General features: G+C 40.5%; 1 protein-coding gene across 3 annotated transcripts in view; it reads left to right on the forward strand.

Moving 5' to 3' along the window:
* stoml3b (stomatin (EPB72)-like 3b) overlaps positions 1-16302 on the forward strand; it is a 35738-nt gene extending 19436 nt beyond the window's left edge. For all 3 annotated transcript variants that reach the window (XM_036967515.2, XM_090226333.1, XM_090226332.1), the window contains 6 exons: positions 1407-1513; positions 9860-9932; positions 10069-10151; positions 13026-13229; positions 15500-15634; positions 15828-16302. In XM_036967515.2, coding sequence (XP_036823410.1) covers positions 1407-1513; positions 9860-9932; positions 10069-10151; positions 13026-13229; positions 15500-15634; positions 15828-16016 — 791 coding nt within the window. In that variant the 3' untranslated portion in view covers positions 16017-16302. The remainder of the gene's footprint in view (positions 1-1406; positions 1514-9859; positions 9933-10068; positions 10152-13025; positions 13230-15499; positions 15635-15827) is intronic.
* The last annotated feature ends 1335 nt before the right edge of the window (positions 16303-17637 follow it).

Consider the following 17637-nt stretch of genomic DNA (forward strand, 5'->3'; position numbering starts at 1 on the left):
CGCAACATGCAACAATTTCAAAGATTTACTTAGTTACAGTTATTAGGAAATAAGTCATTTGAAATAATTTCATTAGGCCCTAATCTATGGATTTCACATGACTGGGAATACAGATATGCATCTGTTGGTCACAGATACCTTTAATAAAGAGGTAGGGGTGTGGATCAGAAAACCAGTCAGTATCTGGTGAGACCACCATTTGCCTCATGCAGCACGACACATTTCCTTCACATAGAATTAATCAGGCTGTTAGATGTGGCCTGGGGAATGTTGTTCCATTATTCAATGGCTGTGTGAAGTTGCTGGATATTGGCGGGAACTGGAACACGCTGTTGTACACGTCGATCCAGAGGATCCCAAACATGCTCAATGGGTGACATGTCTGGTGAGTATGCAGACCATGGAAGAACTGGGAGATTTTCAGCTTTCAGGAAATATGAACGATCCTAGCGACATGGGGCCATGCATTATCATGCAGAAACATGAGATGATGGATCAATGGCATGACAATGGGCCTCACAGGGTCTCGTCACGGTATCTCTGTGCATTCAAATTATCAGCGATAAAATGCAATTGTGTTCATTGTCCGTAGTTTATACCTTCCCATACCATAACCCCACCGCCACCATGGGGCTCTCTGTTCACAACGTTGACATCAGCAAACCGCTCGCCCACACTACATCATACATGCTGTCACACAACGCCATACACGTAGTCTACAGTTGAGAGGCCGGTTGGACGTACTGCAAAATTCTCTAAAGCAACGTTGGAGGTGGCTTATGGTAGAGAAATGAACTCTGGTGTACATTCCTGCAGTCAGCATGCCAGTTGCATCTGTAGACATCTGTAGCATTGTGTTGTGTGACAAAACTGCACATGTTTCAGTGGCCTTTTATTGTCCCCAGCACAAGGTGCACCTGTGTAATGACCATGCTGTTTAATCAGCTTCTTGATATGCCACACCTGTCAGGTGGATGGATTATCTTGGTAAATGGAAAAATACTCCCTAATAGGGAGGTAAACACATTTCGGCACAACATTTGAGAGCAATAAGCTTTTTCTGTGCGTATGGAACATTTCTGGGATCTTTTATTTCAGCTCAGGAAACATGAGACCAACACTTTAATTGTTGCATTGATAATTTTATTCAGAGTAGATTGTACAATACACTGTACAGCTCACTGTAGTAAAGGGATCAGTGATTTCTACATTTATTTTTTCCTTCCTCCTTACCATGACAGGAGTCTATATAGACAAGAAGTGACTCCCATCCAAACTCTGGTTTTCTAAAACTTGCCATTTCCAACAAATGCTAATAACATGTCATTTCTCTCTCTATTTCTCTCTCTATTTCTCTCTCTCTCTACCTCTCTCCCTGTCTACCTCTCTCTCTCTCTCTCTCTCAGCTGATGTTGGTTCAGGGAGCCTTGGTTGCTGTGGCTGGCTCATTGTGATCCTCTCTGGACTGTTCGTCTTCTCCCTGTTCCCCTTCACCATCTGGTTCTGTATAAAGGTGAGTAAGACACAATGTCCATAGAATGAATAGAACGGGCGTCTTCATTCCAGTCAAAGCTGTACTGTAAAAAGTAATTGGCCAGTAAGTTACTGTAATTTATTTTACAGTAAGTTACTGTAATCCATTTTACTGTACCAAAAATTGTACTATAACTACATACCTACAGAACTACATACCTACAGAACTACATACCTACAGAACTACATACCTACAGAACTACATACCTACATACCTACAGAACTACATACCTACAGAACTACATACCTACAGAACTACAGAACTACAGAACTACATACCTACAGAACTACATACCTACAGAACTCCATACCTACAGAACTACATACCTACAGAACTACATACCTACATACCTACAGAACTACAGAACTACAGAACTACATACCTACAGAACTACATACCTACAGAACTACATACCTACATACCTACAGAACTACAGAACTACACACCTACAGAACTACATACCTACAGAACTACAGAACTACATACCTACAGAACTACAGAACTCCATACCTACAGAACTCCATACCTACAGAACTACATACCTACAGAACTACAGAACTACATACCTACAGAACTACAGAACTACATACCTACAGAACTACATACCTACAGAACTACATACCTACAGAACTACAGAACTACATACCTACAGAACTCCATACCTACAGAACTACAGAACTACATACCTACAGAACTACAGAACTACATACCTACAGAACTACAGAACTACAGAACTACATACCTACAGAACTACATACCTACAGAACTACAGAACTACATACCTACAGAACTACAGAACTACATACCTACAGAACTACATACCTACAGAACTACAGAACTACATACCTACAGAACTACAGAACTACATACCTACAGGACTACATACCTACAGAACTACATACCTACAGAACTACAGAACTACATACCTACAGAACTCCATACCTACAGAACTACATACCTACATAACTACATACCTACAGAACTACAGAACTACATACCTACAGAACTACAGAACTCCATACCTACAGAACTACAGAACTACAGAACTACATACCTACATAACTACATACCTACATACCTACAGAACTACATACCTACAGAACTACAGAACTACATACCTACAGAACTACATACCTACAGAACTACAGAACTACATACCTACAGAACTACAGAACTACAGAACTACATACCTACAGAACTACATACCTACAGAACTACATACCTACAGAACTACATACCTACAGAACTACAAAACTACATACCTACAGAACTACATACCTACAGAACTACAGAACTACATACCTACAGAACTACAGAACTACATACCTACAGAACTACATACCTACAGAACTACAGAACTACATACCTACAGAACTACATACCTACAGAACTACAGAACTACATACCTACAGAACTACATACCTACAGAACTACATACCTACAGAACTACATACCTACAGAACTACAGAACTACATACCTACAGAACTACATACCTACAGAACTACATACCTACAGAACTACATAACTACATACCTACAGAACTACAGAACTACATACCTACAGAACTACATACCTACAGAACTACAGAACTACATACCTACAGAACTACATACCTACATACTTACAGAACTACAGAACTACATACCTACAGAACTACAGAACTACATACCTACAGAACTACAGAACTACAGAACTACATACCTACATAACTACATACCTCCAGAACTACAGAACTACATACCTACAGAACTACAGAACTACAGAACTACATACCTACAGAACTACATACCTACAGAACTACATAACTACAGAACTACAGAACTACATACCTACAGAACTACATACCTACAGAACTACAGAACTACATACCTACAGAACTACATACCTACAGAACTACATACCTACAGAACTACAGAACTCCATACCTACAGAACTACAGAACTACATACCTACCGAACTACATACCTACAGAACTACAGAACTACATACCTACAGAACTACATACCTCCAGAACTACAGAACTCCATACCTACAGAACTACAGAACTACATACCTACAGAACTACAGAACTACAGAACTACATACCTACAGAACTACAGAACTCAATACCTACAGAACTACAGAACTACAGAACTACATACCTACAGAACTACAGAACTACATACCTACAGAACTACATACCTACAGAACTACATACCTACAGAACTACAGAACTACAGAACTACATACCTACAGAACTACAGAACTACATACCTACAGAACTACAGAACTACATACCTACAGAACTACATACCTACAGAACTACATACCTACAGAAGTACATACCTACAGAACTACATACCTACAGAACTACAGAACTCCATACCTACAGAACTACAGAACTACATACCTACAGAACTACAGAACTACATACCTACAGAACTACAGAACTACATACCTACAGAACTACAGAACTACATAACTACAGAACTACATACCTACAGAACTACAGAACTACAGAACTACATACCTACAGAACTACATACCTACAGAACTACAGAACTACAGAACTACATACCTACAGAACTACAGAACTACATACCTACAGAACTACATACATACAGAACTACAGAACTACAGAACTACATACCTACAGAACTACAGAACTACATACCTACAGAACTACAGAACTACATACCTACAGAACTACATACCTACAGAACTACATAACTACAGAACTACATACCTACAGAACTACATACCTACAGAACTACATAACTACAGAACTACATACCTACAGAACTACAGAACTACATACCTACAGAACTACAGAACTACATACCTACAGAACTACAGAACTACATACCTACAGAACTACATACCTACAGAACTACAGAACTACATACCTACAGAACTACATACCTACAGAACTACATAACTACAGAACTACAGAACTACAGAACTACATACCTACAGAACTACAGAACTACATACCTACAGAACTACATACCTACAGAACTACAGAACTACATACCTACAGAACTACAGAACTACATACCTACAGAACTACATACCTACAGAACTACATACCTACAGAACTACATACCTACAGAACTACAGAACTACATACCTACAGAACTACAGAACTACATACCTACAGAACTACATACCTACAGAACTACATACCTACAGAACTACAGAACTACATACCTACAGAACTACATACCTACAGAACTACAGAACTACATACCTACAGAACTACAGAACTACAGAACTACATACCTACAGAACTACAGAACTACAGAACTACATACCTACATACCTACATAACTACAGAACTACAGAACTACATACCTACAGAACTACAGAACTACAGAACTACATACCTACATACCTACATAACTACAGAACTACAGAACTACATACCTACTGAACTACAGAACTACAGAACTACAGAACTACATACCTACATAACTACAGAACTAAATACCTACAGAACTACATACCTACATAACTACAGAACTACAGAACTACAGAACTACAGAACTACATACCTACAGAACTACATACCTACAGAACTACATACCTACAGAACTACATACCTACCGAACTACATACCTACAGAACTACAGAACTACATACCTACAGAACTACAGAACTACAGAACTACAGAACTACATACCTACAGAACTACATACCTACAGAACTACAGAACTACATACCTACAGAACTACATACCTACAGAACTACATACCTACCGAACTACATACCTACAGAACTACAGAACTACATACCTACAGAACTACATACCTACATACCTACAGAACTACAGAACTACATACCTACAGAACTACAGAACTACAGAACTACAGAACTACATACCTACAGAACTACAGAACTACATACCTACATACCTACAGAACTACAGAACTACAGAACTACAGAACTACATACCTACCGAACTACATACCTACAGAACTCCATACCTACAGAACTACAGAACTACATACCTACAGAACTACAGAACTACATAGCTACAGAACTACATACCTACAGAACTCCATACCTACAGAACTACATACCTACAGAACTACAGAACTACATACCTACAGAACTACATACCTACAGAACTACATACCTACAGAACTACAGAACTACAGAACTACATACCTACAGAACTACATACCTACAGAACTACATACCTACAGAACTACAGAACTACATACCTACAGAACTACATACCTACAGAACTACATACCTACAGAACTACAGAACTACATACCTACAGAACTACAGAACTACAGAACTACATACCTACAGAACTACAGAACTACAGAACTACATACCTACTGAACTACATACCTACTGAACTACAGAACTACAGAACTACAGAACTACAGAACTACATACCTACAGAACTACAGAACTACAGAACTACATACCTACTGAACTACATACCTACTGAACTACAGAACTACAGAACTACAGAACTACAGAACTACATACCTACAGAACTACATACCTACAGAACTACATACCTACAGAACTACAGAACTACATACCTACAGAACTACATACCTACATACCTACAGAACTACATACCTACTGAACTACAGAACTACATACCTACAGAACTACATACCAACAGAACTACATACCTACAGAACTACAGAACTACATACCTACAGAACTACATACCTACAGAACTACAGAACTACAGAACTACAGAACTACATACCTACAGAACTACAGAACTACATACCTACAGAACTACAGAACTACAGAACTACATACCTACAGAACTACATACCTACATACTTACAGAACTACAGAACTACATACCTACAGAACTACAGAACTACATACCTACAGAACTACAGAACTACAGAACTACATACCTACATAACTACATACCTCCAGAACTACAGAACTACATACCTACAGAACTACAGAACTACAGAACTACAGAACTACATACCTACAGAACTACATACCTACAGAACTACATAACTACAGAACTACAGAACTACATACCTACAGAACTACATACCTACAGAACTACAGAACTACATACCTACAGAACTACATACCTACAGAACTACATACCTACAGAACTACAGAACTCCATACCTACAGAACTACAGAACTACATACCTACCGAACTACATACCTACAGAACTACAGAACTACATACCTACAGAACTACATACCTCCAGAACTACAGAACTCCATACCTACAGAACTACAGAACTACATACCTACAGAACTACAGAACTACAGAACTACATACCTACAGAACTACAGAACTCAATACCTACAGAACTACAGAACTACAGAACTACATACCTACAGAACTACAGAACTACATACCTACAGAACTACATACCTACAGAACTACATACCTACAGAACTACAGAACTACAGAACTACATACCTACAGAACTACAGAACTACATACCTACAGAACTACAGAACTACATACCTACAGAACTACATACCTACAGAACTACATACCTACAGAAGTACATACCTACAGAACTACATACCTACAGAACTACAGAACTCCATACCTACAGAACTACAGAACTACATACCTACAGAACTACAGAACTACATACCTACAGAACTACAGAACTACATACCTACAGAACTACAGAACTACATAACTACAGAACTACATACCTACAGAACTACAGAACTACAGAACTACATACCTACAGAACTACATACCTACAGAACTACAGAACTACAGAACTACATACCTACAGAACTACAGAACTACATACCTACAGAACTACATACCTACAGAACTACAGAACTACAGAACTACAGAACTACATACCTACAGAACTACAGAACTACATACCTACAGAACTACAGAACTACATACCTACAGAACTACATACCTACAGAACTACATAACTACAGAACTACATACCTACAGAACTACATACCTACAGAACTACATAACTACAGAACTACATACCTACAGAACTACAGAACTACATACCTACAGAACTACAGAACTACATACCTACAGAACTACAGAACTACATACCTACAGAACTACATACCTACAGAACTACAGAACTACATACCTACAGAACTACATACCTACAGAACTACATAACTACAGAACTACAGAACTACAGAACTACATACCTACAGAACTACAGAACTACATACCTACAGAACTACATACCTACAGAACTACAGAACTACATACCTACAGAACTACAGAACTACATACCTACAGAACTACATACCTACAGAACTACAGAACTACATACCTACAGAACTACATACCTACAGAACTACAGAACTACATACCTACAGAACTACAGAACTACATACCTACAGAACTACATACCTACAGAACTACATACCTACAGAACTACAGAACTACATACCTACAGAACTACATACCTACAGAACTACAGAACTACATACCTACAGAACTACAGAACTACAGAACTACATACCTACAGAACTACAGAACTACAGAACTACATACCTACATACCTACATAACTACAGAACTACAGAACTACATACCTACAGAACTACAGAACTACAGAACTACATACCTACATACCTACATAACTACAGAACTACAGAACTACATACCTACTGAACTACAGAACTACATACCTACAGAACTACAGAACTACATACCTACAGAACTACAGAACTACAGAACTACAGAACTACATACCTACAGAACTACATACCTACAGAACTACAGAACTACATACCTACAGAACTACATACCTACAGAACTACATACCTACCGAACTACATACCTACAGAACTACAGAACTACATACCTACAGAACTACATACCTACATACCTACAGAACTACAGAACTACAGAACTACATACCTACAGAACTACAGAACTACAGAACTACAGAACTACATACCTACAGAACTACAGAACTACATACCTACATACCTACAGAACTACAGAACTACAGAACTACAGAACTACATACCTACCGAACTACATACCTACAGAACTCCATACCTACAGAACTACAGAACTACATACCTACAGAACTACAGAACTACATACCTACAGAACTACATAGCTACAGAACTACATACATACAGAACTCCATACCTACAGAACTACATACCTACAGAACTACAGAACTACATACCTACAGAACTACATACCTACAGAACTACATACCTACAGAACTACAGAACTACAGAACTACATACCTACAGAACTACATACCTACAGAACTACATACCTACAGAACTACATACCTACAGAACTACAGAACTACATACCTACAGAACTACAGAACTACATACCTACAGAACTACAGAACTACAGAACTACATACCTACAGAACTACAGAACTACAGAACTACATACCTACTGAACTACATACCTACTGAACTACAGAACTACAGAACTACAGAACTACAGAACTACATACCTACAGAACTACAGAACTACAGAACTACATACCTACTGAACTACATACCTACTGAACTACAGAACTACAGAACTACAGAACTACAGAACTACATACCTACAGAACTACATCACTACAGAACTACATACCTACAGAACTACAGAACTACATACCTACAGAACTACATACCTACATACCTACAGAACTACATACCTACTGAACTACAGAACTACATACCTACAGAACTACATACCAACAGAACTACATACCTACAGAACTACAGAACTACATACCTACAGAACTACATACCTACAGAACTACAGAACTACATACCTACAGAACTACATACCTACAGAACTACATACCTACAGAACTACAGAACTTCAGAACTACATACCTACAGAACTACAGAACTACAGAACTACAGAACTACATACCTACAGAACTACAGAACTACATACCTACCGAACTCCATACCTACAGAACTACAGAACTACAGAACTACAGAACTACATACCTACAGAACTACATACCTACAGAACTACAGAACTACAGAACTACATACCTACAGAACTACAGAACTCCATACCTACAGAACTACAGAACTACAGAACTACATACCTACAGAACTACAGAACTACATACCTACAGAACTACAGAACTACATACCTACAGAACTACATACCTACAGAACTACATACCTACAGAACTACAGAACTACAGAACTACAGATACCTCTAACTAAAATCTACCAAGATATGTTCTATATTTAACTTTTTGTGTTGTATGTGTGTGTGTGTGTGTGTGTGTGTGTGTGTGTGTGTGTGTGTGTGTGTGTGTGTGTGTGTGTGTGTGTGTGTGTGTGTGTGTGTGTGTGTGTGTGTGTGTGTGTGTGTGTGTGTGTGTTGTGTTGTAGATAGTTCAGGAGTATGAACGTGCTGTCATCTTCAGGCTGGGCCGTATTACAGACCGGAAGGCTAAGGGACCAGGTAAAAGACCAGTCACTGTGTGTGTGTGTGTGTGTGTGTGTGTGTGTGTGTGTGTGTGTGTGTGTGTGTGTGTGTCTGTGTACGCACGCATATTCAATCTACATTGGTGAAAATAAATAAACTCTCTCTCTTCCAGGTATCTTTTTCGTGCTGCCATGCACAGACTCCTTCGTGAAAGTGGACCTGAGAACCGTGTCATTCGACATTCCTCCACAGGAGGTAGGACCTATACTAACCAGGATGGACACCCATTAAATAAACTGTCATTTAAATCAGGAGGTAGGACCTAAACTAACCAGGATGGACACCCATTAAATAAACTGTCATCTAAATCAGGAGGTAGGACCTATACTAACCAGGATGGACACCCATTAAAATAAACTGTCATCTAAATCAGGAGGTAGGACCTAAACTAACCAGGATGGACACCCATTAAATAAACTGTCATCTAAATCAGGAGGTAGGACCTATACTAACCAGGATGGACACCATTAAATAAACTGTCATCTAAATCAGGAGGTAGGACCTATACTAACCAGGATGGACACCCATTAAATAAACTGTCATCTAAATCAGGAGGTAGGACCTATACTAACCAGGATGGACACCCATTAAATAAACTGTCATCTAAATCAGGAGGTAGGACCTATACTAACCAGGATGGACACCCATTAAAATAAACTGTCATCTAAATCAGGAGGTAGGACCTAAACTAACCAGGATGGACACCCATTAAATAAACTGTCATCTAAATCAGGAGGTAGGGCCTATACTAACCAGGATGGACACCATTAAATAAACTGTCATCTAAATCAGGAGGTAGGACCTATACTAACCAGGATGGACACCCATTAAATAAACTGTCATCTAAATCAGGAGGTAGGACCTATACTAACCAGGATGGACACCCATTAAATAAACTGTCAGAGCAAAGTAATTACAATATAGCAATTAAACACTGGAATGGTAGATGTGCAGAAGATGAATGTGCAAAGCAGAGATACTGGGGTGGAAAGGAGAAAGATCAATAAATAAATACCAGTATGGGGATGAGGTAGTTGGATGGGCTATTTACAGATGAGCTATGTACAGGTCCAATGAACCCTAGATAAAATTCATCACTAACCTTTGATGATCTTCATCAGATGACACTCATAGGACTTCATGTTACACAATACATGTATGTTTTGTTCGGTAAAGTTCATATTTATATCCAAAAATCTCAGTTTACATTGGCGCGTTATGTTCAGTAGTTCCAAAACATGCAGTGATTTTGCAGAAAGCCACATCAATTTACAGAAATACTCATAATAAACATTGCTAAAAAATACAACTGTTATGCATGGAACTTCAGATAAACTTCTCCTTAATGCAACCGCTTTGTCAGATTTCAAAAAAGCTTTACCGAAAAAGCACACCATGCAATAATCTGAGTACGGCTCTCAGACAACAAAACAAGCCATACAGATATCTGCCATGTTGTGGAGTCAACAGAAGCCAGAAATAGCATTATAAATATTCACTTACCTTTGATGATCTACATCAGAATGCACTCCCAGGATTCCCAGTTCCACAATAAATGTTTGATTTGTTTGATAAAGTCCATCATTTATGTCCAAATACCTCCTTTTTGTTTGTGCGTTTAGCACACAATCCAAACTCACGAGGCGCGGGCAAGTCCAGGCGAAAGTTCAGACGAAAAATCATATTTCAGTTCGTAGAAACATGTCAAACGAAGTATAGAATCAATCTTTAGGATGTTTTTATCATAAATCTTCAATAATGTTCCAACCGGAGAATTCCTTTGTCTGTAGAAATGCAATGGAACGCAAGCTAACTCTCACGTGAGCGCGCGTGATCAGCTCATGCCACTCTGGCAGACCTCTGACTCATTCAGCTCCCATTCCCCTCTCCTTCACAGTAGAAGCATCAAACAACGTTCTAAAGACTGTTGACATCTAGTGGAAGCCGTAGGAAATGCAATATGACCCCATAGACACTGTATATTCGATAGGCAACGACTTTAAAAACTACAAACCTCAGATTTCCCACTTCCTAGTTGGATTTTTTCTCAAGTTTTTGCCTGCCATATGAGTTCTGTTATACTCACAGACATCATTCAAACAGTTTAACAAACTTCAGAGTGTTTTCTATCCAAATCTACTAATTAGATGCATATTCTAGCTTTTATGGCTGAGTAGCAGGCAGTTTAATTTGGGCACACACACCCTACCCTAGTGAAGTTAAATGACATCGTCGAAGTCGAGGATCGGTAGGAAGGTCAGTTTTACGAGGGTATGTTTGGCAGCATGAGTGAAGGATGCTTTGTTTTGCGAAATAGGGAGCCGGTTCTAAATGTAATTTTGGACTGGAGATGATTAATGTGCGTCTGGAAGGAGAGTTGGTGAACCAGGCGAGGCAATCATTTGAGAAACCAAGGCAGTTGAGTCTGCCAATAAGTATGTTGTGATTGACAATCACCCGACCTCAACCCATTGAGAGGGTTTGGGATGAGTTGGACCACAGAGTGAAGGAAAAGCAGCCACCGAGTGCTCAGCATATGTGCGAACTCCTTCAAGACTGTTGGAAAAGCATTCCAGGTGAAGCTGGTTGAGAGAATGCCAAGAGTGTGCAAAGCTGTCATCAAGGCAAAGGGTGGCTACTTTGAAGAATCTAAAATATATAATATGTTTAACACTTTTTTGGTTACTACATGATTCCATGATTCCATAATAACGTTCGAATATCCAATAGTCTGTAGATGAGTGAACACACGCTTGGCCTTCTCATTCACCATTTCGAATGCGCCTTTTCCAAACAAGCGGATCTTTTTTTTCTCTCGCCACAACAGCTTGCCTTTATGTGTGATCAGTCTTTTTGGCTCACTGTCCATTCTGCATTCTGTAGAAAATAGTAAAAATAAAGAAAAACCCTGGAATGAGTAGGTGTTCTAAAACTTTGACTGATACTGCATATCTTATCTTTATATAATAACATTCTTCAGTCATGATGTAAACAAAATCATTGAGGTCTTTCTCTCTCCTCTCTCTTTCTATTTCTCTCTCTCTCTCTGTGGGTGTTTGTGTGTTGTAGATTCTGACTAAGGACTCTGTGACCGTGTGTGTTGATGGGGTGGTGTACTTCCGGGTGAGTGACCCCATCTCCTCGGTGGCCAACGTGTCCAACGCAGACTTCTCCACCCGTCTCCTGGCCCAGACCACCCTGAGAAACGTCCTGGGAACCAAGAACCTGGCAGAGCTGTTATCAGACCGCGAGGGCATCTCACACAGTATGCAGGTACAGAACCCTAGAAACCTAAAAACCAGGGCCGGCTCCAGGCATAAGTGACATAAGTGGTCACTTAGGACCCACTGCCACAAGGGGGCCCCGACCCCTCAAAAATATGTTTTTTAAAAATGTTTTTGTCAACTCAGTTGATGCACATTGGTTTGTGCATCAGTAGTTTTTCTTGTTATGTCAGGCATTCAATTACCTGACAATTAGCCATGTTAATGTTTCTATTGGTAGTTAGTCTAGCCATGCTATTTAAACTTGTAGTAATCATCAATAAGCATGCAGGGCACGTGCCCAGTTGCCCTGACTTCCAGCTCCATGGCAAAACGTGTAGAATTGCTGGAACTTAACTTAAAAAACAGCAACATTTCTCTCCGCCGTGAACCAAATCTCGCTTAGGGCCCCCGTACCTAGAACCTACCACTGTAGAACCCTAGAACCAAGAACCTGGCTGAAGTCCTGTCTGACTATGACGTAAAGCAAGAACCTGGCTGAGGTTCTGTCTGACTATGAGGGGAACCAGTAACCTGACTGTGGTCCTGTCTGACTATGATGTGAAGCAAGAACCTGGCTGAAGTCCTGTCTGACTATGAGTTGAACCAAGAACCTGGCTGAGGTCCTGTCTGACTATGAGGTGAACCAAGAACCTGGCTGAGGTCCTGTCTGACTATGAGTTGAACCAAGAACCTGGCTGAGGTCCTGTCTGACTATGAGTTGAACCAAGAACCTGGCTGAGGTCCTGTCTGACTATGAGTCGAACCAAGAACCTGACTGAGGTCCTGTCTGACTATGAGGTGAACCAAGAACCTGGCTGAGGTCCTGTCTGACTATGAGTTGAACCAAGAACCTGGCTGAGGTCCTGTCTGACTATGAGTTGAACCAAGAACCTGGCTGAGGTCCTGTCTGACTATGAGTTGAACTAAGAACCTGACTGAGGTCCTGTCTGACTATAAGTTGAACCACGAACCTGACTGGGGTCCTGTCTGACTATGAGGTGAACCAAGAACCTGGCTGAGGTCCTGTCTGACTATTATTTGAACCAAGAACCTGACTGAGGTCCTGTCTGACTATGAGTTGAACCAAGAACCTGGCTGAGGTCCTGTCTGACTATGAGTTGAACCAAGAACATGGCTGAGGTCCTGTCTGACTATAAGTTGAACCACGAACCTGACTGAGGTCCTGTCTGACTATAAGTTGAACCACGAACCTGACTGGGGTCCTGTCTGACTATGAGGTGAACCGGGAACCTGACTGGGGTCCTGTCTGACTATGAGGTGAACCGGGAACCTGGCTGAGGTCCTGTCTGACTATGAGGTGAACCGGGAACCTGGCTGAGGTCCTGTCTGACTGAAGTGTAGAAAGTCAAAGTTGCAGGTCCATTATTATATCCTGAGAGATCAACTTGGCGTATATAACAAGCCCAGTAGAAATGCCAGACGTGCTCATTTTACTAACTTGATCACTATTAATCAGAATAATTAGACAGTGCTCTTCTCAACCATTGATGGCCTGATAAATCCTGCCCCCCCCCCCCCCCCTCGCAAACCTATGTGAACATCTATATATGATGAGTTCGACACATATTTCAGAGATAAGATAAGCAACGTCAGGCTGGGTATCAGAGAAGTAAGACCTGATGAGAAGTTTGATGGTATGTGCCTTTAGCCGACAACGCAAAGCCACTGTGGATTTATTTACCCTGGCTGAGGGCCCCCGTACCTAGAACCTACCAACAGTTTTTAATTCATTTAATTTCTGAAGAAGTGCAAACTATTATTAATCACTGACTTTTCCCACGGCACTAAAAACTGTTACGATGAAACCCCATCTGGGAAAATGTCATCAAGATTCTTCATCTCTTAGGAAATTTCTGACAATCTCCATCCTTTCATTCTTAAGCAAAAAAATCTGGAGAAATTGGTCTTCAAAACAGCTCTTTTTTTTTTTAAGTGTCAACTTTATTTATTAAAAAGAAATCCAATCTAGTTTTGGTGCTGACCACAGCAATGAGACAGCCTTAGTTAAAGTCGTAAATGATCTTAGAGCCGACACTTGTCTTTAAGTGCTGCGTTCAACACTGTTGACCATGATGTCCTTCTGGACAGACTGGAGAGGTGGGTTGGCCTCTCCATTTAACCGGTTGAGAGTTTTTTTGTCACCGTTGGTGAACATAATTTCCTGTAATATTCTGTTCCCCTCCTATAGTCCAGTCTGAATGAGGTGGAATAGGGCTCTGTAATAACGTGTTGCTGTAATATCCTATCTTCCTGTAGGCCAGTCTGGACGAGGCTACTGACCCGTGGGGTATCAAGGTGGAGCGTGTGGAGATCAAGGATGTGAAGCTGCCCCACCAGCTGCAGAGAGCCATGGCTGCAGAGGCAGAGGCCACCCGGGAGGCCAGGGCAAAGGTGGGCACACACTCACACACTTACACACACACACACACACAGTTGTCTCCCTCTGTAGGTTTGTTCCAATCCACTTCTTTGTCTCCCTCTTTAGGTGATAGCGGCAGAGGGGGGAGACGAATGTTTCTCCATACTGAAAATGTATCTGTATGTTTATTACCTCTCCCCCTCCCTCCCCCTTCCCCCTCTCTAGGTGATAGCGGCGGAGGGGGAGATGAACGCCTCTCGGGCCCTGAAGGAGGCGTCTCTAGTGATCGCTGAGTCTCCATCAGGCCTCCAGCTGAGATACCTCCAGACCCTCACCACCATCGCCGCGGAGAAGAACTCCACCATCATCTTCCCTCTGCCCATGGACGTCATCAGTCACTTCATGAAGAAGTGATGTCATCAAAACTCGCCACCCACCACTCCTGTCTAATGTAACCATTCAATCAGTTGATTTAGTTGATTCGGGTGATTTGAAAGAAGAAAAAAAAAAGTTTCATTTATTTTCTGCGAGGATTGTTTCAGATTTCAGGATTAGATGGGAATGAAACACCACCCAATAACGTTTTAGGGAATGTATATCTGCGTGGTCAAGACCTTCGTTTGTCTGTTATGGTGGAAATTGAAAACCATTTAAATGTCTTTCTAGTGTGTTAAAAAATATAAAAAATATATGTTTGAAATACACTGTTATATTGATAATTTATTGGATATTATAAACGGTGTGGTTCAAGCCCTGAATGCTGATTGGCTGACAGCCATGGTATATCAGACCGTATATCACGGGTATGACAAAATATAAATTTTTACTCCTCTAATTACGTTGGTAACCAGTTTATAATAGAAATAAGCCACCTCAGGGGTTTGTGATATATGGCCAATATACCACGGCTACGGGCTGTGTCCAGGCACTCCGCGTTTAACTGTACCCAAGAACAGCCCTTAGTCGTGGTATATTGGCCATATACCACACCCTCGGGCCTTATTGTTTAATTGAACTTTAATTTTGTAATCTTTATATTTTGATTTTCCTCAACAGATTACAATTCAGAAATCATGCATGTACACTGAACGACAATATAAACGCAGCATGTAAAGTGTTGGTTCCATGTTTCATGAAAGATGCCAGAAAGGTTTATGTGGGCAGAACAGCACAGGGATTGCAGACGGCATAGCTCAGTGGGGGGGGGGGGGGGGGGGGGGTTCTATGGCTCCATTATCATGATGTGTGGGTCTCTGGACCGAGTGCGTTAGTGTGTTAGCAGTACTTGAACCAGAGACGGTAGAGGAAACCGGACCCATCTGCTTTCGTATTGGTGTCTATGGAAGAGCCACCCTGTTAAGCAGAATGTAACTGATCCCCCCCCCCCCCCCCTCCCCCAATGGTAAACGGCCTGAGTTGAACTATTTGTCTTGTTTTGACATTATCGATCATAGTCTGCCGCTGGAAAAAAAACATATGTGTTACGGCTTTACACCCCCTGCTATAAAAAGTTACCTGTCTAACGGAACACAGAGGGTGTTCTTTAATGGAAGCCTCTCCAACATAATCCAGTTAGAATCAGGAATTCCCCAGGGCAGCTGTCTAGGCCCCTTACTTTTTTAAATCTTCACTAATGACATGTTACTGGCTTTGAGTAAAGCCAGAGGGTCTATGTATGCAAATTATTCAACACTATACACGTCAGCTACTACAGCAACTGAAATGACTGCAACACTTAACAAAGAGCTGCAGTTAGTTTCAGAACTGGTGGCAAGGAATAAATTAGTCCTAAATATTTCTAAAACTAAAAACATTGTATTTGGAACAAAACATTCACTAAACCCTAAACCTCAACTAAATCTTGTAAAAAATAATGTGGAAATTGAGCAAGTTGAGATGACTAAACTGCTTGGAGTAACCCTGGATTATAAACTGTCATGGTCAAAACATTGATGCAGTAGTAGTTAAGATGGGGAGAAGTTTGTCTATAATAAAGCTCTGCTCTCCCTTCTTAACAACACTATCAACAAGGCAG

The sequence above is a fragment of the Oncorhynchus mykiss genome, chromosome 29 (genome assembly GCF_057628025.1).
Source record: "Oncorhynchus mykiss isolate SJ-2025 chromosome 29, ASM5762802v1, whole genome shotgun sequence".
Classification (NCBI taxonomy): domain Eukaryota; kingdom Metazoa; phylum Chordata; class Actinopteri; order Salmoniformes; family Salmonidae; genus Oncorhynchus; species Oncorhynchus mykiss.